General features: G+C 39.1%; 2 protein-coding genes across 3 annotated transcripts in view; both read right to left on the bottom strand.

Annotated features, from left to right (window-relative positions):
• Positions 1-3,571: 3,571 nt before the first annotated feature.
• LOC114474875 (TRPM8 channel-associated factor homolog) overlaps positions 3,572-26,173 on the bottom strand; it is a 42,442-nt gene continuing 19,840 nt past the window's right edge. The window contains exons 3-14 of one of the 2 annotated variants that reach the window (XM_028465459.1): positions 12,651-12,709; positions 11,829-12,552; positions 11,421-11,637; positions 10,951-11,236; positions 10,393-10,694; positions 9,851-10,025; positions 9,648-9,742; positions 8,961-9,171; positions 5,518-5,754; positions 4,696-4,922; positions 4,410-4,523; positions 3,572-4,233 (exon numbers count right to left, since the gene is read on the bottom strand). In XM_028465459.1, coding sequence (XP_028321260.1) covers positions 3,991-4,233; positions 4,410-4,523; positions 4,696-4,922; positions 5,518-5,754; positions 8,961-9,171; positions 9,648-9,742; positions 9,851-10,025; positions 10,393-10,694; positions 10,951-11,236; positions 11,421-11,637; positions 11,829-12,463 — 2,742 coding nt within the window. In that variant the 5' untranslated portion in view covers positions 12,464-12,552; positions 12,651-12,709 and the 3' untranslated portion in view covers positions 3,572-3,990. Of the gene's footprint in view, positions 4,234-4,409; positions 4,524-4,695; positions 4,923-5,517; positions 5,755-8,960; positions 9,172-9,647; positions 9,743-9,850; positions 10,026-10,392; positions 10,695-10,950; positions 11,237-11,420; positions 11,638-11,828; positions 12,553-12,650; positions 12,721-26,173 lie in introns of those variants that run through there. The other variant, XM_028465460.1, reaches the window with a different exon arrangement.
• On the bottom strand, positions 20,457-21,694 carry LOC114474900 (ras GTPase-activating protein-binding protein 1-like). Its single transcript, XM_028465496.1, is given in 3 exon segments — positions 20,457-20,646; positions 20,648-21,209; positions 21,211-21,694. Coding segments are annotated over 3 exon segments (1,014 nt in total). The 5' UTR covers positions 21,627-21,694; the 3' UTR covers positions 20,457-20,610.

Genomic DNA, 26,173 nt, shown 5'->3' with positions numbered 1-26,173 from the left:
GTGCGATATTTTATTGTTCATGATTTATTGTCAAAAATATTCTCACCAGTAAGAATATGTCATCCCACAATATAAACGATAAATTCCCATGTCGGAAATTAGCGAGGGCCACGGGCCATTTGTCCCTCAATTTAGCCAAGAATGCCCATAAAATCCTTGTTCCACAGGCCAAAACTGTCCCTATTTGTTGTCAACGTATTATTCTCTGGAGCGGAACGCTGTAGACGGGAGCTCCTCAGCGAAGCCTCCACGGCCGCGGTGTGCACCATGCCTCCCGCCCCCAGCTCTCACACCCACAGACGGCGGTGCTCGTCACGGCTACCTGAAGCTGCCGAGCAGCAATACATCATGGACCACTACTTGGTTAAGACCAGATAACCATCCAACAAAGTGAACCAATCCAAGTTCCTCCGTCATGTCCACTCAAAGTTCCACAAACACAGGTACAGGGATTAACTCGTAGCAACGATTACATAATGAAAAACGAACGAATGATACACAGATTATTATGAACTAGAAACTCAACTAAAGCTAACTATGCTAAGCAAACACACCGACACACAGATTGGGCTAAGAGCTAACGCAAACCACTCCATATAAGGAATAGGCCAAATAAAAAGAACATGTCTTACTGTCATAAAGCCACAGAGAGCCATCAATTTGATTATGGTCAGGTTAAACACTTTACTAAGGAAGGATAAAAGCTAAACATAATAAATGTTAGCATAATATTAATGTCACTATGCATCCGTTCAAACTTGTGAAATGCAATATTTCTTCATTATAATTCACGTGTTCACAAGACAAAGCTGGTCCCAATAGACTAATGTAACTATTGAGATTATTACACCTAAATAATACTTTATTCCTCTTCTTTCCAGGGCAGACCTCCACCTCTCTAGATGTTCCTCCACCTGCTTCCTGCTCTCACTATATATCACAATGTTATCTGAAAACATTATAGTCTATGGAGCTTTCTGTCTAACTGTCAGTCTGCCCATCACCATAGCAACAAGAAGGGGCTCATAGCTAATCTTTGATACAGACCCACCTCCACCTTGAACTCCTGTCACAGCTCACCACTGTCTTAGAGCTCTCATACATGTCCTGCACCACTCTAACATACTTTGCTGTCACTCCAGACTTCCTCATACAATACCAAAGCTCTTCACTGGACACCCTGTCATAAGCTTTCTCTAGATCTTCAATATACAGCTCCTTCTGACATTGTCGGTACTTATCTGTCAACATCATCAAAGCAAACACTGCATCCGTAGTATTCTTTCTGGACAAGAAACCATGCTGTTGCTCACTAAAGTTAACTTATTCCCTTGTATGTGGGCTCATTCTCTTTTGTTTTGTGCTTCATCAAGCATTAGCATTAAAAGACTTAAAGCAGAACTAAGTAACTTGTGCTTAGCTCTCCCCTTAAAGGTCCCTTTTGGTTAGGTCACTGTCAAAAAACTCTGCCCTACCCCACAGCTACATGCGCACCTTTGCTCTCCCCAACACAGTAGTATCCTAATACAACAGTGACACTAAGGGTGCTTTCACACATATAGTCCCATGTGACCATGTAAACAGTATGAGGAAAAGAGACACACACACACTGTCGTCGCCGCGTTGTGATGACACTGCTCATGATGCAGTAGCATGATTCAGGCTTCATGTGTGTTACTTCACTTGTCCTTCATTCTCTCTCTTTTTCTTCATTCATCAGATCATCAAAAATATTCTTTGCATCTTCCCCTGACACTTCCAGCCTGTCAGCACATTTCCATCTCCATCTCTAATCACCTAACCTGCTGCATGTCCTTCCCATCTCTACCTCACTGACCTGTATAAATGAGTCACTCCCTCTTGATTATCCAACCTAACACAAGTTGTCGTGCACCATTTGTTTGACCTTTGCCATCTACCTTCACCAACACTGTACCTCCCTGTTCTCCTTTCTACTCTCTTCGGTCCTCTCAGTGTCCACTTCTTCTTTCTGTAAGCTCTCCAGCACTACCTTATTCCAACACCAAGTCTCCTTATCAACTTTTTTTCCAGATGACACAGCATGTCCTTCCTGTCTTTCTGATTACATTAGCATCTAAAGACAACTGTGATCCTATAAATAATATTTTTAGTGGATACAAAAACCCACTGCACAGACAAGGACACTTTCTATTCTTTTCTTTTCATTTTTTTTTCTTTTTTGTTTTTATTTTAATAGACTTTTTTGTAATTTGGTTTGTTATTAGGGGGTCAAGCCCGCGGCGCCAGGGAACCTAGGACCAGCGGTGTTAGGAACCCCATTGTAATTGTTCCGATTATTATTATTATTATTCTTACCTTTTATAGTTCCGTTGGTTAAGTGGTGCTGCAGCCTAAACCTTGCAAGGTAGGGCGGTGCCCTTTGGTGGGTGGGTCCAAAACCCCCAGGGGACCTTGGACGCAAAAATTCACATATATCCGCCTGCAGGTGGCGCTATAACAAAGGTCAACGCGTTTTGGCCCATAACTCCTACACCGTTTGTTGCACATTTAAAACCTTCATATACACAGGTTCCTTAAATACTGTGGCTATAATTGCAAAAACATTTTGGCCTCTAACTTTCTCAATGTAATTCTTCATAAAATTTCATATCCACATGTTCCCTACATAAGGTCGCATCTTCTGACATAGGCCACGCCCACTCCCACAGCACATTGCTCTTTGTAAGTCACTACATATCAAAAACCTACTTTTTCGAATTCCTCTTTGGGGTTTTGTCCAATCAGCGTGAAACTTGGCACACAGAGTCTTCAATTGGACTTGATCTACAGTTCAGCAAAGAATTTTGTTTAGTCAAAAAATTTGCAAAATATTAACAAGTAAAGTTTTCTAGCAATTATTTTGAACGAGATATGCTACAGTTTGCTACACAAACTGTAGCATATCTCGTTCAAAATAATTGCTAACACCACCAAATCTGAGATCCTTGGTTGGCATGTGACTGTGGGGGTATAGGCTAATTTTGAATAATGTAGGCCACTAGGGGGTGCTGCACATAAGGAAATTTTATATCTCTTAAATGGCACAACCATTTTTTTATCAAATTTGGTGGGTATGACCTTGGGTCGCTCCTGGGGCCGTATCTCAAAGTTAATCGCGATTGGTCAAAGTGGGTGTGGCTTATTACTACATAAACCACAAACATTTAATTCAAGTAATATGTTGAGGGCTGTGAAATGTACAGGCTTTATATAGCAGAGCACACAGACCACTCACCACTATAATGTGTTCAAATTCAATTTGGCCTGTAACTTTCACATTTTAAATCACATCTTTATTAAACTTCATATCCACCTGTTCACTGCAAATGACAGTGGATGTGTCGTGACGCTTGCCCCAAGCTCGTCATCCTTTGTGACGAACTTCCATGGACCTGGAGGCTGAGTCGCACTGGAAGGCTTGGCCCCCTTTCATAACTGCTTGCAGTTCCAGTTCATATTATTATTATATTCCATCAGCTTTATGAGAAGTCTTGAGTTACAGGAGAATTTACACTGCTCCTACAACGAATGAAGACCAAAATCCAGCCAGTGATGTGAAATATTTATTGTTTAATTGACTAAACCAACCAAATAAATGATGAAATAAGTACATTAACAAGAAAGTAACTTGAAAGTCAACACAATATGATCAATCTTTTGAGTAAATAAAAACCTTTTTTATAATCCCTGTGTCCTTTTGTTGTAATATGGATGATGTTTTAAACACTTTACTTTCAAAATCAACAGCAACAACTTAGTAAACTATTACACAATGTTGGATATCTGTCACAATAGAATAAAATGATTGCCTCTTTCATTGTAAAATGCATTCACTTCATAAGGACACACATTTTGAAAATTACCTAAAATGAATGTGGCAAAGATGAAAATCAAGAAGCTTACATAGAGTATATAATCTGATTATTGTTAAATCAAGCAGCTCCGCATCCTCAGTCATCTGAGGGATGCTTAGGCATATTGGACCATGGGGTGATCATCCCAGGAAGGCAGACTGGAGACTTTCTGCACTGTGGCTTCTTCAATGGGCCAACCCCAGGCTTTGAAGAACTCAGTCAGGTTCATGCCTACAGTACGTGAGAAGACCTCAGCGTACAGGTTCATCTTTCCATTGTTGTCATTGGGGATGTGGTCCATTGTGTGATAGGCAGCAAACACCTTCTTAAAGGCATTCCAGCCAAACTTTTCCTGGATCTATGATGAGACAAAAAACAGGAGCTAAGTAAGTGCTTCTGCTCTTAGAAATTGAAGCTATTGTACAACAAAAAGTGATTCTAAAGATACTTGATAAATGTGTGTCTCTTAAAGCTTTTCTTAAGCTTATGTTATTCTTCACCACCACTGACAGAGTGCAATGTAATGTTTCTTACCTGCAAGTATGTCTCTAATGCTGTCCACACTTTCCATTCACTGAGGTTTCTTCCCCCCTGAACATACTCATCTATATTTAGCTTCCGCCGCTTCAAAGTAAGTGAAGAACTCGCCTGCATTGAAAATACATACTGCAATATTTGCTGTACAGGGATCTTGTTTTTTGTTACATTAGTTGGTCAAATTAAGCGTAAAATAAAGCAATGTTAGCTACATCGTAATGTAATTTACTGCATTGTTAAAAATCTCTCTTTTCTACGTATGAAATACATTGATTGCCTCTACCTTCTCTCTGTCAACACCCAGGACCTCCTCGTGCACGTACACTGACCACAGGTTGCATGTGGCCTCAGTGGTGTGCGGTGGAAACTCCCAGCAGCTCCTCTGTTGGTTGTGTCCAAGCTCATGAATTTCTCCCCAGAGAAGACCTTTGGTCCTGGCTTCCTCATGTTTGAACAGTTGATCAGCTATGGATGAGTGCATCATGATGGGATAACCTGCATGCATCCATCCTGGATAGACAGTGGATTGAATAAATAAATCATTATTCTCTATTTTCCTTCTTCCCCCTGTGTTGTTCACTTTAACTTTATGACCTGGTGTTCAAAACATTTGCAGGTTTCCGGAGATGGCACTACATGTGGACTAGTCCAGTAAAACTGATGTCTGATATTGTTTTACTCATGGATCACTAAAAATCAACAATTCCAAAACAATCTCATGGGAAAAGGTGACACTGTCATGAAAATGATAGTTTCCCTTTTTGTGCGTGCCAACCATGATTTCTGCCTTTTTGTCGTTCTGGGTGACACAACTTAGAAAACTCATTTATTGAAATGTATTCATTCAGAGTTTGGGTTTGGTTTAGGTCGGAGACTATAATACCTGAAATCTCATCCTATAGATCAAGGTTTCCTAAGTGTGTTTTCCTGTCACATGTCTGTCTGTGTGCATGTGGGTTTGATTGCGTTTTCTGGACTCCCTTTACACATAATCAAAACTTTTGCTTGCTGTGGTGATCTTGTTGTTGAAAATGTTCTAACTAGTGTGACCCTATTTTCTTTGTTCTGACAATAAATGCATTCCAAAAGATAAACACACACTCACCTACAGAAATCTGCACATCAGCTACAAAGCGTTCTTTGCGATTTGGATTTGGTGGGAAAACCGAAAGTTCTGCTACACCTTTCGTGATACCATTCCATAGCGCTGACACCTCATCAACGTCATCCAAATCACGAAATTCCTGTGATGGCACAGTCAGGATGACGTTATCAAATTCCATTTCAGCCCAAGGTGATGGAGATGCACGTTGCGAAAGCCAATCAGCTTCCGTGGTCACACCTGTCAGAAATAAAGATGGAGTCTAGGATGAAATTATAGTTGTTTCTTCATCAAATGTACAATAGCTGTAAAACAGTAAATTAACTGTTGGAAGGTTAGTGATATAGTTTGTAGTGCTGTGATTGATTCTTGTCCAACTCTTGACATGTTAGTCAATGTATTTCAATGTGGCATATTTTTATTGTAAAAATGTAAGAGTGACTGCCCTTCATGGGTTAAAACTCGGGTAATACAATTGAATTTTGCTTTTAGCTGAGAATGGTACTTTGTGATATTTTAGTGGCTTCTTATGTCACAAACCAGCAGTTTTGTCCCCGCCCCTTCTATAGAAATTAGCACCTGTCGACTCTGCAATTGGCGGCGAGGATTGGATTGAGAGAATTGTGAAAAGAGATGTATATTAAGTACTGAGTAGCTCGTTAGCATAGCATCAATTGTTATTTGGAGGTTTTATAGTATAGACTGGGCATGTCTTAACTGCTCGATGAGCCACGCCCATAATCAAGGAATTTTTCCCATTTCCATTCTTGACGTACATCTTAACAAACAAACTCTTTTAAACATCACAATTTCATTGGGAGCTTCTATATCCAGGATGCTGGAATCCTCATTGTAGATATTTGCTTGAGCCAGAAACAAACTGTGCTTTTATATCTTAGCTGTAATTAAAATGAGTTGTACTTGCATACAGTTTGTTACAAAGTTTAACAGACACATCCAACTATACGTACATCTCAGCAATGTCATTAACATCATCTAAAACAGACAACAAACACTCTCAAACCCTGGGAGCTTAAAATACATCTGGGTTGGATGTGATTTGTTTACAGTGTTCATGGTTATGATCAGTTGTAAGTGGTGCATGTAGTTTGATCCCTTCCTGTCGGTTGATGCTATGCTATTTCTGGTGGAGCTCTTTTTTCATTTGGGTTTTTTTTTTTTTTTTTTTTTTTTTTTTCATTTTTTTTATTTAAGTTCCTGAGATATTTAGTTTGTTCAATATGTTGAATTGAATTTTATCCCTGTATATGTCTCTGTGTGTGGGTCAATTCATATTTACAGGGCTGCCAAGTTTCAGAAAATGACAAGAGTGAGACTTTAGTGACCTGATGCGCTCCGGCGGAAAAAAATGTGGCCTTTTTTAACGTTGATTTATATAAGACTGATGTCCTCACCTCCATGCCAGTGGCTCTCCCTGCACTGCAGCCTCCTAATGCTAGTTTTAATCAACCAGAAATTAGAAATGAAAACTAACAAGAATTTTGACAAAATACATTTATTTGTTAATATTTCATTTCAACCAACTCTAGATCATCTAGGTGGGGACATGTCTCATGTCGTAGGGTTAGGGATAGGCCTTGATGACAGAAACAGGGGGCTCCCACTTAAAACACTGTGGCCCAAGGCAGTGCTACCTTTACCTCAGCTCTCTTTGTCTGCAACAGAAAGGAGGTCATTAAAAAGCAAATCATGTAAAAAACATTAAAACATCAAGTGATTTTTGATTGAATGAATGTCTTAGCAGCAGACTCAATGTCCATAGAAAGACACTATTACATAAAACAAATAATCAAATAAGAACAGTTCAAATGAACATTAGATTAGACAAGGCATTTGTTAATTTTTTATGCTGATATAACGTACAAGTGCAATTCAGCTACTACCAGTGTTTATAACACCTAACTGGAAAAAAGGAATAAAAGATAATTTAAGACTTTTAAAAAAAATTTTTTAATTGTATGTAAGCAATTTATCAAACTGGTTCCAAGGTCAATTAACATCATACAAAAGGGATGACATGTTCTTATAGTCACACACAGTCTTTTTACTTTAACTAAAGTGGTGTAGCATTAGCATTAGCAACACATGCTACATAACAAGGCAGCATATCAGTCGAGTAATTTCCATTTGCTTTTTAGGTAACACACTCATATTAATAAAATCCTACTTTAAGCAGTTTTTGAACGCCTCATTTCACACAGTTTGAACAATAATATCCTTTACAAGAAAAAACGTTACTGTTTTGGTTACATTAGGCCTGGGTAATATGGACCAATATTCATATCTCTATATTTTTCCTCAAAATGGCAATAGACAATATAAACCATTTAATTTTTTCAATAATTTTTACAAAAAAAACAATAATTGGTCAAAGTCATAGGAGCCACAAAGACCCTGTTATTAATCACTAGCAGCACAATAACAACATTTTGTGTCACTTTTGACTTTTTCCTTCATTAAGGCTTCATAAATTCTGTAGTGTTGCTTCTTTCAGGGCAGCTCTGAGTTGCTCTAAGTAGTTTTTAAAGTGCGTACTTCTGTCCGCTTAATAATTCTTCAATGTCTGTAATGCTGACATGCTGACTAGCAAATGGTGTGATTTGGCAGAGAAAAAATCCTGTGGATGTTCTGTGTATGGATCACAGACATATGATGCAAACACAGCACCGCAAAGGTGAAAATGTGAACTACAGACGGTTCTACGATCTCCGTGATTTGGGAGATCGTCGTCATTTTTAAATCTTGAACAATCTAATATCGTCAGATCGCACACCCTTATACAAACGTAAGTGAGAGAGAGAGAGACACACACACAAATTGTTGGTTTCTTACATGAGTATACTAACACTATAACACACACACACAGCAATGTAAACAGTGAACAAAATTGGGCAGTTACATACCATCTCAGACGGCGTCTGTCCTCTAGAAACTTCATTTCTGCGTGTTGTGAGGTGTCATTTGAGACGGTTCGTCAAGACCCGCCTTACGTTGCTTCTGATTGGTTTATTATTGTGTGATGCTAGCCGTGGTTGGTTAGATTTAGGGACAAGGAGACATGAATTGGTCTGTGATTGGTTAGTCAATCAGAGTTACTCGAGCTACAGCGAGCAGCAAGGACCAAAGCTCATTATCACAAAAAAAAAGAAATAAAGTTTTGAATGGGGAAATATAAGCGTGAGAAATGTCAAGTGTGGCGTGTGGTGTGAGAATGCGTCAAATTGTGTGACTGTCACGCTCAAAGGGTGAGGCTTGGCAGCTCTGTATTTAGATAGTGTCTTGACAGTGTGTAAGTGCAGAGAGAATAAATATGTTTTCTTCCTGCTTTTAGTTCTCCACTGGTGAAGCCCATCTTTCTAATAACCCTCACTACTCTTCAATTATCTAGATTGTTGCCCCATGAGTAGAAATTGACACAGACTCACCAAACCTGTAATAAGGAGCAGCGACGGCAGCCTCCACAATAACCTCCTCCCCCTCCACCTTTGAGGCAGGTGGTGCCACGAGGTAGATTAGTCCCCCCCACAGGTTCCACACCTGTATCTTTTCTGATGTAACATGGAAACGCTCATGAACAACGGGTGCCCTCTTCAACACTTCATGTTTCAGGTAATCAGTCTGACATCCTATCTGGACCTGTTAGGAATAAACAGTAGATGATGTGGTATTCTTATCCTATCATTGAAAACAACAACACACCATACAATGCATTAGTAATCTCTTAGACATGAAATAAATTGAGTCAAAATTAAATGTTGCAAAATCACCAGATTAAGCATTGGTGCAAAATATATGAAAACTTTAAAGGTCCAGTATTATGCTATTTTTCAGGTTTGGCCCTCTGAATGAGGCTAAATTTATATCACTGTAGCAAAACCATTATAAAGTGAATTCATCAAAATACTGCCTCTTTAAACCTGTGAAAGAATAAGCTTTAGTTGTTATTTTTACAAGATATTTTGTATGCAGTAGAACTTTCCTATTGCCTCAGATAATCTCTATGAAATAAGAGACTTGCTAAGCATATTATTTTGCCTCAGTTTGCACATTTGTAAAAGTTGTGAAATACACATGAAAAGTGTGACTTCATGAACAGAGTTAATGTGCAGTACCATCCATCTCTTTTTGACCATTGTAGTGGGGATGCTGATGTAGGTCTTCATTGCAGGGGGCAGGTAGAGACCAGTGCTGATCCACTCTTCACTTTCTGATGCACACAAAAAAGCAAAAGTGTAAAATGTCGCAATCAAGCTCATGTCAGAATGTTCTTTATAGGTTTTAAGCAATAAATATCAGTCAAATGATTTTCTCTCACTTGCTGTGTTTGCATTAATCTGGATCCTTTGGTTGTGCACCAATGGCATCAGAGGGATGTCCTTGATCAGGTAGGGCAGGAGAGCATCTGGATCTGGGCTGACTTTAAAGAGTTCAGCACCCACAACAAGCAGGAGGAAGTCTTTTGGGCTCTTCACAGGGTTTTTTTCACTCACCTATAATTTGATGAAGTTACAAAACCATTAAAACTGATTCAATCAAAAATAAAACTAGTGTTTACTGGTAAAAAAATAAATAAATAAATAAATCTGCATTTTTTTTATTTTTTAGTGACGCTGTCAATGAAATTAGATCATTCGTGATGCTGTTGCTGACATATACATTTTTATCTCTTTCCCACACACTGACAGTTCCCCTTTTCCAAACAGTAACAGCTTTTTTAGAAACGTGAAATTCTCTCCAATTGGTGAGTCGTGACTAACATGCAGAACGAGAGAAATTAGCCCCTGTTAATAAAAAAGTAAAAACTTTGCATCCAAACTATCCCACCATAGGAATATTTTCAATAAATATGTATCTTACCTGAGGCATGCCGACTTTCTTTAAGCTGTCTGTGAGGAACGACAGCACCTGTGTGTAAGAAAAGTCTTCAAGAGCTTTCATTTGGAGGAAAGATGTGCAATGTCTTGCCAGTTTTTTTAATTGATCCTCCTCTTGTTGGGTTAGTTTTTCCCCGTTTAAAACATGGCCAATAAAGCGCTGCAGAAGACGTCGAAAGTGGAAGTTGTTACTCGATCCCTTTTTCAAACTTGGCACCTCATATATTCCTGCCTTTATAGTTTCCTTTAAAATTGTCAAGCCCATTTTGTTCAGGATCTTGTTTCCTGAAACAAGGAAAGCATAGATATAGCTTACTCTCACAATCTTTAGAGCTCAAGTTTTAAAAAGCAAAACATGTAATATTACATATTTATTGACAGGGAAATGCATGCTTGAAAAATAAAAAAAATAAACATTTAAATGATCGTTTAACTTAGCATTATGATAAACCCTAACCCTCATCACCAAAAACATCTGGTATGTTGTGTGTTTTATTGACATTTTTTAAAATTCTTTGTAATACAACTTTGAGTTGCATACCTGAGAAATTGGTTGTTGGGTCTTGTCCAATGTTAGAATGTGCCCACGCCCAGGCATGGCCCCCAATCAGTAGGCCTCCCCCCTCTGCCACAAACTCTTGGATCTCTTTCACATGAGTGCTACTGTAGGCTTCACACACAAACACACTCAGGTCGTTTCTGAACTTGGTTTTCTCACACTTCATTTCCAGGTTAGGGAAAATTTTCATTCTCGGCACAAAACCAATGACTCCCTGTCGACCCTGATCAAGCCAATGAATGGCGTTGTACCAAATCGTGGCCAACTTCTGTAAAAGAAAATAAATAAAAATGTAATAAAAAAAAAATTGGTTACTGAATACATCAACAAGATTTTTAACCTGTAAGTTACTGCTTTTATTATTCATTTTAAATTTGTTTTTTACATTTATTAATTTCTGTCTAAAAGTTGCACATTTGATAATGTAAAGATATGCTTAATTCAAAGGGTACCTCATTTTGAAAAAATAATTCATGAGTTGTCACAATGACGCGTCCTTTTCCAAAGTAGCTTCCCGCAAGGAAAGCTTGTCCATCATTGGTGGTACCAATTGAAAATGCAAAAGGACCATGAGCCAGGACTTCAGATGGTAACGCATCCCCTTGAAGATCAAATTCTGAGACACCTTTCAGTAAAGGCTCCAGGTCATCCTCAAAACTCTTACCCACACTACCAAGCACAAAGGAGAGAAAAAACACAAGACATATATTATAAAAGAGTATTTTTTCTTATTAGCAATATCTTATAATTAATAGTAGCATTATTTTCTCTCAGAATGAAAGTATTTTGAATAAGTATTTAAATGTCAGGAGTTACAATTTTAACTTTCACATCACTATTTTCAAAACCATTAGACTTACTCAATGGTTTTCAAAGAGATTGGGATTTGGGGACGGACAGGAATCTCCTTTGCCTCAAAATAGTTTTTAGTAAAGTAGATCCCAGCCACTCCAGACACCTTGTTTCCAGAAAACTGTAGAAATGTGTTCTCATTAGGGTGCTGTGATGCCCAGTGCCAGGCTTGGCCTGCTATAAGTACTCCTCCACCAGCTTTAAGAAAAGCCACCAGAGCTTTAGGATCTTCACCCACTCTGTAGGCATTGGTCACATACACACCAGCACCCTGAGAATCTGCAAACGCCTCTACGATGTTGACCTTATAGGTGGATTTTTTTAGGCCATCTTCAACTTTGCTGGTCTGTGTCTGCACACATACAAGGTTGGCAGTTTGGTCACCCATCAACCAGCTCACAGCATTCTCAACCAGAGCAGGAAACTTTGTTAGGTAGGTCTCATGGGCCATAACCACAATCCTTCCGCGGCCATAGACAGATGCGGCCATTAATATTTGATCTTTGTTGTTCATCACCAAGGGGAAGGCATTTTCCCCAGCCAACACCAGCTCACATGGAACTGCAGGTCCCCGAAAGTCCAGCTCCTTGAAACCTCGAAGCAAGGCCACGTAGGCCTCATTGCGGAAGGACTGGGTGGACATGGTGAAAGACAAGAGTGTTCTTGGTTTCAAGGTGACTGTGAATAGATTGTAGTTGGACTGGTTTGGAGATTTGAGTTGTGCTGGCTCTCCTGGTAAAATAAAACCAAATGTTTACAGTGTTTCTCTACAACTGATATGGAGATTTTTTTGTGCACACTTACAAACACAAAAACAAACCAACACTTACCTTCAGAAAAGAGGATTTTTTTGCGACGTCAAACTTGAGATAACGGAGTAGAGTTCCTCCTGAAAATAACAAGAGAATCGGAGAGGAAGTGAATAACCTTGAGATCATTTGAAAACCCTTTTTTAAAATCATCAAAAGAGGAAGGAAGTAAGAGGATGTTCTTTCGAAAGAAACCCACGAACAGTAAAAGTTAGTGTAACAGTGGATTAAGTCACACACATAGTTCATGTTTAAAAACTTCTCCATCCATCCATCCATCCATCTATCATCCATCCATCCATTCATTGCCAAAAATCATGGCATTTTGGCAATAATACATTACATTTTAAAAATGTTGATCTCTTCTGATCAATTTATTAATATCACAGGGATGTATAGGTGTTGCTAACCTAGCCACACAATATGAAGAGCTAAATCTTTGTCATTATTGAGCTTTAGATCATTTCCTCCAGGAAAATCTTCCTTCTCCTCCTGGCTTTTTTAGTGGTTAACAGGTTGGACAGACAATCTGTTCAACACAGGAATATTCTGGATGGAGGAGGTAAATAGTTCAGATTTTATATAATATAAAGTCTCTGAGCCTTTATTGTCTCAAATCTTTTTTCACTGACTACTACTCATTGGAAGAGGAGATTTTTTTTCTTCAGAAGACTAAGGCTGCTAACACAGATATTGGACTCGAGCTGAATGGTTGAAGAACAGCTGAGAATTTTATCACTTTGATTTGGCTTGGTTTGCTGCTTGCTAGGAGAGCCGTTACTGCAGTAGAGGCTTTCCTGGGAAAGACAAATAGAAATTATATGAAAAGTGTCTCATCTATTGGTCAACACAAGCAAGTAAGAGTCCGCTGAAATTCTGGTTTGATATTTCCTGTGTTTGGTTTGAGCAAAGAGTGTTTGTGTTCACAGCACACCGTACTCGCTCTTGCAAACGTTTGGTCAAAACAGAGACACTTTGATTGTGTGTTCACACCTGTCCAAAAGCTGTGAACCATCCAGACAAATAATTTTACTTGCTCTAGGACTTGTCTGTCTAAAGCCACCAACAAATGTACACTTGCTGCATCTGAATACATTGAAAATGCCTTCATGCATGTACAGTATGTGGACATAGTTCTTCAATGCTGAGGATGAAGTAAAACAGCTTCCCTAGTAACAAACATAAGGATTGTTGTGTTACTGTGTGTATTCTGTCCTAGAGCAACAATAGCGTTGGCTCTTATGTTGATAAAGTGATGTCAAATTTAGCTGAAGTAACAATCAAGACTTGGATTTTTTTCTGCAACTAAGGACAACAGATTGTGATCTAATTGATAGGTAGTTCATGGGACATGCACAAATTCATTATTGATGCACCAAACCCTGTAGAAATCCATCCAAATGGGCAATAGATTTGTGTTTACCATTTAGCCATAAGACTCCAAGTAAAGCCAACAGCTTGACAGTTGATCTTTTAGAAAGTTTTTTTTTTTTTTCTAATAATGTGTTGTACACCATGATTTTTAGATTATTTAATTGAAAAATATTTTTCTGGTCAGCATTATGTAATACAACTATATGACCACAAAAAAAGAGCACTCAGAGAATGCAAACTTCCGCCAAGTTTTGATCAGCTCACCAAATTTCCTTTAAATTCGTTCACAACTTTTTGAAATATCCTTGCTCAAACATTTCCTCTGGATACTGTATCTACAGCACCATCCAAACGCGTTCTTCCTTTTGACATTGTCTATCAGCTCGCCAAATTTCATTTAAATCCACTTTTTGAAATGTCCTGCTGGCAAACATCCACATAAACAGACAGAAGGACAGAAAAACGCCAGCGAAAACATTACCTCCTTGGAGGAGGGAACAAAAACAAGTCAAACTGTTAGAGCATTACCAAGAGAAAAGACGGGTATTTTATGACAGTGAAAACGTACAGCTTGACAGTTGGTGTGCTTGAGACTTATGTGGTGCTTAGCGATTATTGTTTGTTTTGCTGCATGAGCTGACGGGCCCAGATGTCATATCAGCAGCAGATGAACAGCCAAATGGGCAGTGTGTGCATTTGCTCTTTTTATTGTTAAATGTAAATTAATGCCTAAAAATTTTACTTCTGTCCAACAATTGAGTGAGACCCATTTTAAGACACTTTTGTTCCCCAGAACTTTACAAAATGTTAAAGTCACAACCTCAAAGCTAAAAACCAACATACCAACAGTGAAGCAACATGATCAGAGATGATTGTTAAAGAGTAATGATATTGTAAAAACTAACATAAGACAAGGAAATAAACAAATTGACCTCAATTAGTGTTTGAGTCATTAGTTAAAGTCAGGAAATGAATTAATGTTTTGTGTCACAACCAACCATAAAGATAAAGATAACCTTTATAAGTCCCACAAAGAGAAGATTTGCAGCAGTAGATAAATAAAACAAAACAAAACAGCATAATAAAAAACAATTTCAAATAATATCTACATTTCTTTTGAACAATACCACCAAAGTCGTTTTACAATAACCTTCTCCAGCGCAGAGTGTAGAAAATAATTGACAACAATAATAAGCATTGGCTGGGACAGCATTTGTTGAGAGATTCTTAAATTGCACAAAGAGAAATATTAAATAACTTGATAAATTACTATATGCTTTATAGATATTTTTTTTGTACAAAATTCATGAACCTAACAAACATCCACAAAATACACAATTATATCACGACATTAAAGGAATGTATAATCCAAATGACAAAAATTGCTCAGCTGACAATAGACTTAGGAGCTGCTTATGAAATAAAAGCACGTTAAACACACGCTTGTGGAGGTTGTGATGACAACCTGTAACATAGTATTCACTCAAGGAAGTACATAATTAACATAGCTCTAACTGGTTTTATGGGGTTGAAGGGATTCGTTTGTTTTGATAATAATGAAGACTTACCCTATGCCCTTATTGTTCAGCTGAAGCATGTATGGAACTGTAATAAGATGGCTGATAGTGGCATGAACATGCTGCGTCCACCGGCAAATTTTTCGTACCTTGATAGGTGCAGTCATAGTTTGTACACAGTAATTTTCCTGGTCTTTTTAGAAATAACGCCACAATGTCCAGGGAACTGGATGACGAGTAACTAAGTGCTAAAAAGTTGGTTTGAAATCTTGTTTCTCCATAGAGTAACATTGGAACTGGAAATATAAAGAGGTTTGCACGAGAATATATTATTCAAACTCTAATGCTAAAATCTCCAAAATGAGAGAGAGAGAAAGAATAAAAAAAGAAATCTCCAAAATGATACAGCCCTCATATAAGGGGTTATTACATGTATTTACTTGTAGTATTATTTCAAAAACATTTCTCACATAAAATCATAACAAATGTTTTCATTATTGACCTTTAGACCAAACATCTAATGTGCGTTAATGTGATGGGTTGCAGATCGCTTTAAGCAAATAGTTAATCCCTGGTTGCAGACAGGAAGCTCTTATCTGCAAAATAACTATATGTACTAATTTTCTTAAAACTCTGCTACCAATGTACATTTGTGCACTGGCTGAGGAATCAGTCTGTTAATAACTCCTGAGAGTTTACTATGAAATATCAAATGATGAAAAAGAAATAAACTATAATCCAAGAATCCATGACCTGGCAAAAACAATGAAACTAAACTTTAACAACACATTTGTGTGGTGAATTATGACAAAAGAGGACCAAGTCTTACACTGAAGCTTAAACTTGCCACAATCACCACACAAAATAGTTGACTTATTACAGTTTTTTCCAAGTTGTGATCTACTGTTTTTCATAGGCATTTGCTGGCATTTTATAAAATGATGCAGTTTATTAGGCCGGGCTACAGGACTCAAAACACCACTCCCTTTGTTCTTCTACTTCTTGTTCTTGTTCTTCTTGTGTACACGAGTTAAAATCACTACTCCTCTGTTATTCGTGAATGAACCGGGCTGAAATTTGTTAGATATAATCTATTGATGTGTAAGCATCGACGCTCGGAGCCCGATCTTTGATTTGGGGCCCCAAAAGAAAAAAAAAAACAGTAAAAGAGTGTATTTGTTATTTATATGGGAGTCAAATATTACGATGGTTGGTGGTACCAAATCATTGGCACATACCAATAAATAAACGGGGCCCACTACCTCTTACGTGTTACGGGGGCGCCGGGGGACCCCGGGGGCCTTATTTTTCAAATGACTACTACTCCGTTTGTTCTGGTTAGATCAGAATGCAATTTGGCATGAATAATCTATAAATGAATATGATGAAATGCTTGGAGCTCTTTTTTTGAAATGGGGTAGGGGGCCAGGAGGCCCACAGACCATTTTCAGTCATTTCCAAATTTATGGGAACATAATCGTGTGATATATCGTTTCAAAGGTAATTCAACGTAGACTACAATTATGCCTCCTACAAATTCATTAGGAACCCCCTTTCTTTGGGGAAATTCCATTAAAGTTGTTTTCTCATTTATTTGTGAGTCAAATATTGTTACAGTTGGTGGTCCCGAATCATTGACATATACCAATGTATAAATGGGGCCAAATATTCCATATGTGCCACCCCCTTTTCTGGTAATTTCTATACCAGAAAAGGGGATTTTTTTTGGAATTTATCGCAATTTCCGATTTCCGAATTTATCAGAATTTATCGGAACATAGTCATGTTCATTTAGTCATTACCTTCTCCTTAGAAATCACAAAAGCTAAAAAACACACACACACAAAGGAATTTTACTCCAGTAAGTAAAGAGAAAATATAATAAAAAATAATTACAATTAAAAAGGGAATAAAGTGAAAGTGTTGCACAAAAACAGCAAGATGTTCACTGAAGGATGCACTGCTTTAGGAATCAGTCTAAGCGTGTAAGAGGAAAAGGACTTAAGCACACTGCAGAATGCGCATAAAACCAAATTTGAATGGGAATATCCACATTTCAGGGCTGCGCCACCCACAGTGCGTAACTGGGATGAAGGTGTGCAGCGATTGACTTAAGTACAGGGGGAGAATAGCACACAGACAGACATTAACAAGTCTTTACCAACTATTGAGAAAACACAAACACAAAAACACACATACACAAAAGAAAGTTTTACTCCAAAACTAAAACATATATATACTGTATATATATATATATATATATATATATATATATATATATATATATATAAACACAAACAACACAAAAGCTAAAAAAAAAAGAACGTCTTACTCCAAAATCACCTATCCTGAGAATGAGTAACTTATCAAGATTACCTGTATGCACTGTTGAATCCTTTATTCCGGAACGATAAGTTGGGCAGAGGTACATCAGATAAAATGTGCCACAGCATGTAAAATGTGACGCTTGCAATATATTTATGAATTTGAGTCATTAACAATAACTTGCATTTGCAGTAACTGTTGCTCTAATTTCCTCATGGGTACAGATATAGCTTTATTTATCTTTATAACCACTGCATTGCTAGTTTTTGGCTGTTATCTGCCTTTTAAAAAATAAATTTAAAAAAAATTTTCATTCGTTTTTATACTTCATCATAAAACACTGTTTGGTTGCCATGTTTGGTGCCGGACGGCACATTCAAGTTTGCCCAACAGTGAAACCTATTCAACATTTGACCTCAGTGTGAGGGGGTGCTAGCGCATCATCTATAGCTATTTCCCTGCACAGAGCCAATCATAGTGGCAAGCTGGAGTCACGTGTGCAGCCAGAGCCAATCGCAGGCAAGAGGAAGACAGTTTAATGCTCTTTCAATTTTGAGCTCCTGTGGACTTCTATTTTGAGGAAGCGTACTTTTTGAGTGTTCCTTATTTGGTGATTACGTTTCAAAACGTTTATTTTCATGTTTGTTTTGACCGTTCGGTGTTTAGACCGGATGGACGGGACCCGGAAGTTATTGGCCGTCAATGGCTGTGTTGATAGCAAACGGCAAAAAACAGCAAGTTTTTCTGCCGCTACGGTATTAGAAACGCTGATATATAACCAAATGCGCACCTTGGATGTACATGCTGAACACACACAGAGCCGTTTAGAGAGAGAGAGAGAGAGAGAGAGAGAGAGAGAGAGAGAGAGAGAGAGAAAGAGAGAGAGTTGCGACAACTAAAGGGTTCCCGGAAGTTTCAAATAGTTCCCGCGGGTCCATTTTTTTTCCGCATTTCAACAACCTGTGACGGAGTATGTGCATGCGCACGGCCGATGCACCTGCGTTTGTGTGAGAGATTCCACACGCGTGCGCGCGCGCGCACACACACAGACACACACACTTTCAGTCATGAACCCTCCTTTTGTTTCCACATCTTGCCTAATTATTTAGTTCTATAATTTAGAGGTTGCAACAAAAACTTCAAAATTGCTCTTCTATAACATAGTCAGTCAAAAAACACAATTTTTCTATAACGGTCGCTCACTCACTCACTCACTCACTCACTCACTCACTCACTCACTCACTCACTCACTCACTCACTCACTCACTCACTTACTCGGAAATGGAAAAATAATTAATTTATAATCATTTTATAATTAAAACAAATGAACAAAAATATCAATTCACCCTTGGGTATGTAGTGCCTACCTTGCCTACCCTGACGGCACGTCACTGGTACTGAACATATTGAGACGACACAACACTTGTTTTTTTTTGATTATTTTATGTTTAGGATTTTTCAATTGGTTATCAATCAATCAATCAATCAATCAATCAATCTTTATTTGTATAGCGCCAAATCATAACCAATGGTATCTCAAGGCACTTTACAGTAGAGCAGTCTTAAGGACGAACTCTTCATTTTATGGATACACACATATGCATATATACGTATATACACATACATATGTATCCCACACCCAACATGGGTGTGGTTATCCTTGAAATGAATTAATTAGGTACATATATTCATCAAGTACCTGGATACTATCCTATCGTATGAAGGTAAAGCAGGGCAAACATTCAGCATGTTGCCAGTTTTTTTAATTTTTTTATTGCAAAATCAAAGTCAATTACATTCAATGACCTTTAGGCAGGACCGGAGAAATACACACACTTAAATAACATTGTTGTGATTGGCCAGGTCAGCATGATTAACATCTGCTTATCAAACCAAGTGAAAATGTCACTCTTTCAAAAAAAGAGTTGAAAAAATTAAATCCATCTGGATATCAAATATACACTGAAAAACTGATTAATAACTGGTAGACTGATTAGAATAACTAATTAATTTGTTTAATTAACTAAAATTATGTGAAAAGCAAATCTAAGATATATTCACAAAATTGCAGTTTAGAGCAGACGTGGGCAACTGGCGGCCCTCAAAGTAAACGCACGAAAATGACACAAATGCACAGAAAAGCAGAATATACACAAATTGACTCCAAAAAATATTAAATATCACAGAATAAAAATAGTAAATACGCAAAAGCACAATCATAAAATCAAACAGACAAAAATGGCAACAAATATACACAAATTTACACAATAAACACAAGACATCTACAAACAAAATTTTTTTTAAAAAAAGCTACATTTTTCTGTATTTGATTTCAACGTTGGATTGTTTGTAACACTTTACTTGAAGTTTTCCACATAAGGCTGACAGTGGGCTGTTAATATCTTTCATTAGCATGAATAAGGTGTCATGAAGGATGTCGTTAAGTGTCAGTCGCAAGTTGAAAAATGTGACCTGAGCAGCACAAAGAGCTGTGTTTAACAATGACATGTGCCCTACTATTATGATTATTATTATTATTTTTATTGTTCAAATCTTTGATTCAAACCCTCTGAAAAGGCTTTCCAGGCAGCACACAATGTTACGAGTCGTGTTTGTTTTTGTTAGTTTTTATTCAAAGTTCATTGACCACAGACCACAGTTCAAGTAGTTTTCAACCAATATTTGAATCTTTAGGTTGATTGGAGTTTAGCGTGAGGCAAACGTCCAGATACACAGTGGGTGGGGCTTTGGGAGAGGGCGTGGTTTCACTGCTTGAGGGCAGAGAAACGCTCACTAGGCCACCACCGCATGCCCAGAGCCAAAGCTGGGTTTGTTGGTTCCACCCCCTCGGGCCAGGGGGCCTCTGACTCCGCCCCCTCAGGGTGCTCTAGGGCGAGGACGAGCATCTCTGCGCTTGACTTCACGCGTCTTTTTCTTCTCGACATTCAGACGCACGTCGTCAAACAGCCAAATAGGTCTGCTGCTGAGGATCTTCTGGACCGGTTCAGAATTGTCAAACACCACAAAGCCAAAGTTTGGATGTTTTCCTCCGCTGATGATCTTCAAATCCAGGACTGTGCCAAACCATTCAAAGAACTCCATCAGTTCTGTCTTTTTCAGGTCGTGAGGAATATTTCCTACGAACAGCTGATGAGCGTCAGGATAACGAACCATCCTTGGACCCTCAGACTAACCGCTCTGCCCCTCACGCACTGGTCGGGGGCCGCGGTGCACCACCGTTGGATTGTTGGGCCTTGGTTCTCCATCTTTCTGCTGTCTCTAAGGTCTCTCTGTGGAGTTCTGAGACTCACACTTTACCTCCACTCTGGGTTGTGTTGTGGGCGGGGCTTTAACCACGTGGGGGGATTGTTAACACTGGGAGCGAGTCCCCGTACACCTCGTCCTGGTAGGTGAACACATTGTTGTGAATATAGAGTTTGTTTGCAGCTGTTCCCTCAGGAGCCAGAAAGAAGGTCTGCATGAACCTCCTCATGGGCTGCATGTTATTGGACTGCTCCCCCATCACCTGCACCACTATGCCCTCACTCAACGTGAAGCGGGCGTCCATGTGACGAATCCTGGTGTTACAGTCCCTGAGGCTGAGCTCCGTCACTCGCTTCTGGATCTCCGACCGTCCGTTGGAGACCAAACCTCCGTGAACGTACAATGAGTCCTTCCCATAGAAGCTGTGCAGGTTCTCTGGCTCCTTGTACAGTACGGTGTAATAGTGTCGGACAAACGCTCGCCCGGCCACCTGTGCACTTGGCTTCTCCATCATCATTTCTTTGATCAGCTGAAGTCAACTGGATGTCTGCTTTTGACGATGGTCCAAAGTACTATGGTCAAAGTAACTAGCGCAGTGCTTGTAGTTCCACAATAAGGCTTTGATGTCTACCTGTGGGACTTTTAGAACATATTGACTTCATCTTTTGAGTTACCATGACTACCTGTCAACATCAGTTATTTCCATTTTAACTCAGATTGTGTATTAATATTATTATTACTACACTGCTATCATGTTACACAATCAATCACCTTATCAATCCAGGTCAATGGGCTCCTTTGGGTGCTTTACTACTGTAGATTCAATGCTGCAAAACCATAACATTAAAGTGCTTCTTAAATTTTCAAAGATTCAGAAGGTAGAAAATGGAAGGGTGGAGAATAGTTGATTATTTTAAAGTGAGAGTGAGATATGAAGTTGTAGTTGTGCATATTATGCTTATTGTGTTTTTTGGAGGCTGTAGCTGCTTTGTAAAAAAAAAAAAAAAAAAGAAAAGAAAAGAAAACAACTACTCAAGATCTCAGCCTGCAGCTTTGTTCAGTTACTGTGAGCTGACATACGTGAGGGTAGGGAGGGGAAAACACTAGTATCTGATATATGTATACTGTACACACACACACACACACACACACACACACACACACACACACACACTTAAAGTCATGAACCCTCCATTTGTTTCCACATCTTGCCTAATTATTTAGTTCTATAATTTAGATGTTGCAACAAAAACTTCAAAATTGCTCTTCTATAACATAGTCAGTAAAAAAAACACAATTTTTCAATAACGGTCGCTCGCTCGCTCACTCACTCACTCACTCACTCACTCACTCACTCACTCACTCACTCACTCACTTATTCGGAAATGGAAAAATAATTATTTTTGATCATATTATAATTAAAACAAATAAACAAAAATATCAATTCACCCTTGGGTATGTAGTGCCTACCTTGCCTACCCTGACGGCACGTCACTGGTACTGAACATATTGAGACGACACAACACTTGTTTTTTTTTTTTTGGATTATTTTATGTTTAGGATTTTTCAATTGGTTATCCTTGAAATGAATTAATTAGGTACATATATTCATCAAGTACCTGGATACTATCCTATCGTATGAAGGTAAAGCAGGGCAAACATTCAGCATGTTGCCAGTTTTTTTAATTTTTTTTATTGCAAAATCAAAGTCAATTACAGTCAATGACCTTTAGGCAGGACCGGAGAAATACACACACTTAAATAACATTGTTGTGATTGGCCAGGTCAGCATGATTAACATCTGCTTATCAAACCAAGTGAAAATGTCACTCTTTCAAAAAAAGAGTTGAAAAAATTAAATCCATCTGGATATCAAATATACACTGAAAAACTGATTAATAACTGGTAGACTGATTAGAATAACTAATTAATTTGTTTAATTAACTAAAATTATGTGAAAAGCAAATCTAAGATATATTCACAAAATTGCAGTTTAGAGCAGACGTGGGCAACTGGCGGCCCTCAAAGCAAATGCACGAAAAAGACACAAATGCACAGAAAAGCAGAATATATACAAATTGACTCCAAAAAATATTAAATATCACAGAATAAAAATAGTAAATACGCAAAAGCACAATCATAAAATCAAACAGACAAAAATGGCAACAAATATACACAAAAATACACAATAAACACAAGACATCTACAAACAAAAAATGGAAAAATTCACCAAATGATGGGAAAGCGACACAAAAATGACAGCAAAAACACCAAAATTAAAGAATATAAAATAATACAACAAAATACTCAAAAACAAATCCAAAAACACAGCAAACCACAAGCAAAATAGAATGAAGTTTTACTTTGATTCTCCATTTCTATTTTTTGTATTAAAAGAAAAATGTAAATGAACCCAAAAACTCTTTGTGTAACCTGTGCTACATGAAAACCGGTGTACTACCTCAAGTAAATACCTTATAAATGTTCCAGATGGTCTTGTATTTCCAAATTACAGTATTTATAGATTAAAATGAATATTGCAGCCAACAGCAGCACAAGGAAAAGTTAGAAATGTTACATTTCTAAAATATCAGAAATCAGAATCAGAATCAGAAATGTTTTTAATGGCCATGTACAGTTTTAAGGACAGTACAAGGAATTTGTCTTGGTAGTTGGTGCACAAAACAAACAACAAAAAAATAAAAAAACAAAGAACAACCAAGCAACAATAATAATAATAATAATAACAATAAATATAAAGGATGAGGGATAAATAAAGGATAGATAGAGAATAAAGGATAAATAGGATAAATAGATAAATATATATATATATATATATATATATATATATATATATATATATATATATATATATATATATATATATATATATATATATACAGTGCAGCAGATAATGTCATCATGGAGGTGGTGATCGGTTGTGGGGGGGGTTCAGTGGGTGACTTGGGGTGTGTTCATGTGGATGGTGGCAGAGGGAAAGAAGCTGGTTTTGTGTCTGGAGGTTCTGGTCCTGATGGACCGAAACCTCCTTCCAGAAGGGAGAGATTGAAACAGTTTATGACCGGGGTGGGAGGGGTCGGCCATAATCTTTCCTGCATGCCTCAAAATCCTGGAGGCGTACAGGTCCTGGAGGGAGGGCAGATTGCAGCCGATGACCTTCTCTTCAGAGTGGATGATACGCTGCAGTCTGGCCTTGTCCTTGGTAGTAGCTGCAGCGTACCAGATGGTGATGGAGGAGCAGAGGATGGACTGGATGATGGAGCTGTAGAAGTTCACCATCATCTTTGTTGGCAGACTGAACTTCTTCAGCTGCCGCAGGAAGTACATCCTCTGCTGAGCTTTTTTGATAAGGGAGCTGATGTTCAGCTCCCACTTGAGGTCCTGAATGATGATGGTCCCCAGGAAGCAGAAGTACTCCACAGAGCTCACTGTAGAGTCTCCCAGGGTGAGGGGGGTGAGGGGGGCTGGGTTCTTCCTGAAATCTGCTATCATCTCCCCTGTCTTTAAAGCGTTGAGCTCCAGGTTGTTCTGGCTGCACCAGGACACCATCGGTCTGTCTCCCACCTGTAGTCAGACTCGTCTCCATCAGAGATGAGACCGATGATGGTCGTGTCGTCTGCAAACTTCAGGAGTTTGACCGACTGGTGAGAGGAGGTGCAGCTGTTGGTGTACAGAGAGAAGAGCAGAGGAGAAAGAACACAGCCCTGAGGAGATCCAGTGCTGATAGTCCGGGGAGCAGAGATGGGTTTTCCCAGCTTCACGTGCTGCTTCCTGTCAGACAGGAAGTCTGTGATCCACTTGCAGGTGGAGTCTTGCACGTTCAGCTGGGAAAGCTTGTCCTGAAGGAGAGCTGGGATTATAGTGTTGAAAGCAGAGCTGAAGTCCACAAACAGGATCCTGGCGTAGGAGCCTGGGGAGTCCAGGTGCTGGAGGATGAAGTGGAGAGCCAGGTTTACAGCATCGTCTACAGACCTGTTGGATCTATAGGCAAACTGCAGGGGGTCCAGGTGGGGGTCGGTGATGTCCTTGATGTGGGAGAGCATGAGGCGTTCAAAGGACTTCATGACCACAGATGTCAGAGCGACGGGTCTGTAGTCATTAAGTCCTGTGATCCTCAGCTTTTTAGGGACAGGAACGGTGGTGGAGACCTTAAAACAGGCTGGTACGGTGCATGTCTCCAGTGAGAAGTTAAAAATGTCTGTGAACACTGGAGACAGCTGATCAGCACAGCGCTTTAAGGTGGAAGGAGAGACAGAGTCCGGTCCACAAGCCTTACGGGGGTTTTGTCTCCTGAAAAGTCTATTTACATCTCTCTCTTTGATGGAGAAAGGTGCCTCTGTGGGAGGGGGGGAGGAGGGGGGGGGGGGAAGATAGGTGAGAGAGCCTCTGTAAGCAGCTGTGGTGAGACTGTAGCTTTGATGTGGGGGGTGAAGGTGTTGGAGTGAGGCTGGTCAGAGGTGTGAGGGGGGATGGAGTCAGGTCTGTCCCATTGTCTGTCAAATCTACAATAGAAGTTATTCAGACTGTTGGCCAGGCAGAGGTCGTTAGCAGCAGCAGGGGCTCTGGGCTTGTAGTTTGTAATTTGCCTGAGCCCTCTCCAGACAGAAGCCGAGTCATTCGCAGAGAACTGATGTTGTAGCTTCTCTGAGTACAAACGTTTGGCTTTTCTCACCTCCTTTCCAAACGTGTACTTCGACTCTCTGTACCTGGCTCTATCTCCACCCCTGAAAGCGACCTCTTTGTCTGCCCTCAGCCCTCTGAGCTTAGCTGTGAACCAGGGTTTGTCATTGTTATAACTCACCCTGGTCTTTGATGGAATGCAGCTGTCCTCACAGAAGCTGATGTAGGACGTCACAGCGTCTGTAAACTCATTCAGAGAACTGTTCGCAGACCTGAAAACATCCCAGTCAGTACAGTCCAAACACTCCTGGAGTTTCTCCACTGCTTCACTGGTCCACTGTTTAGATTCCTTCACCACAGGTTTACAGAGCTTCAGCCTCTGTCTATATGAAGGAATCAGGGGGACCATCAAATGGTCCGATA

The sequence above is a fragment of the Gouania willdenowi genome, chromosome 13 (genome assembly GCF_900634775.1).
Source record: "Gouania willdenowi chromosome 13, fGouWil2.1, whole genome shotgun sequence".
In the NCBI taxonomy this organism is placed as follows: domain Eukaryota; kingdom Metazoa; phylum Chordata; class Actinopteri; order Blenniiformes; family Gobiesocidae; genus Gouania; species Gouania willdenowi.
The sequence above is the reverse complement of the archived record's forward strand: the minus strand, read 5'-3'. Positions and strand labels throughout refer to the sequence as shown.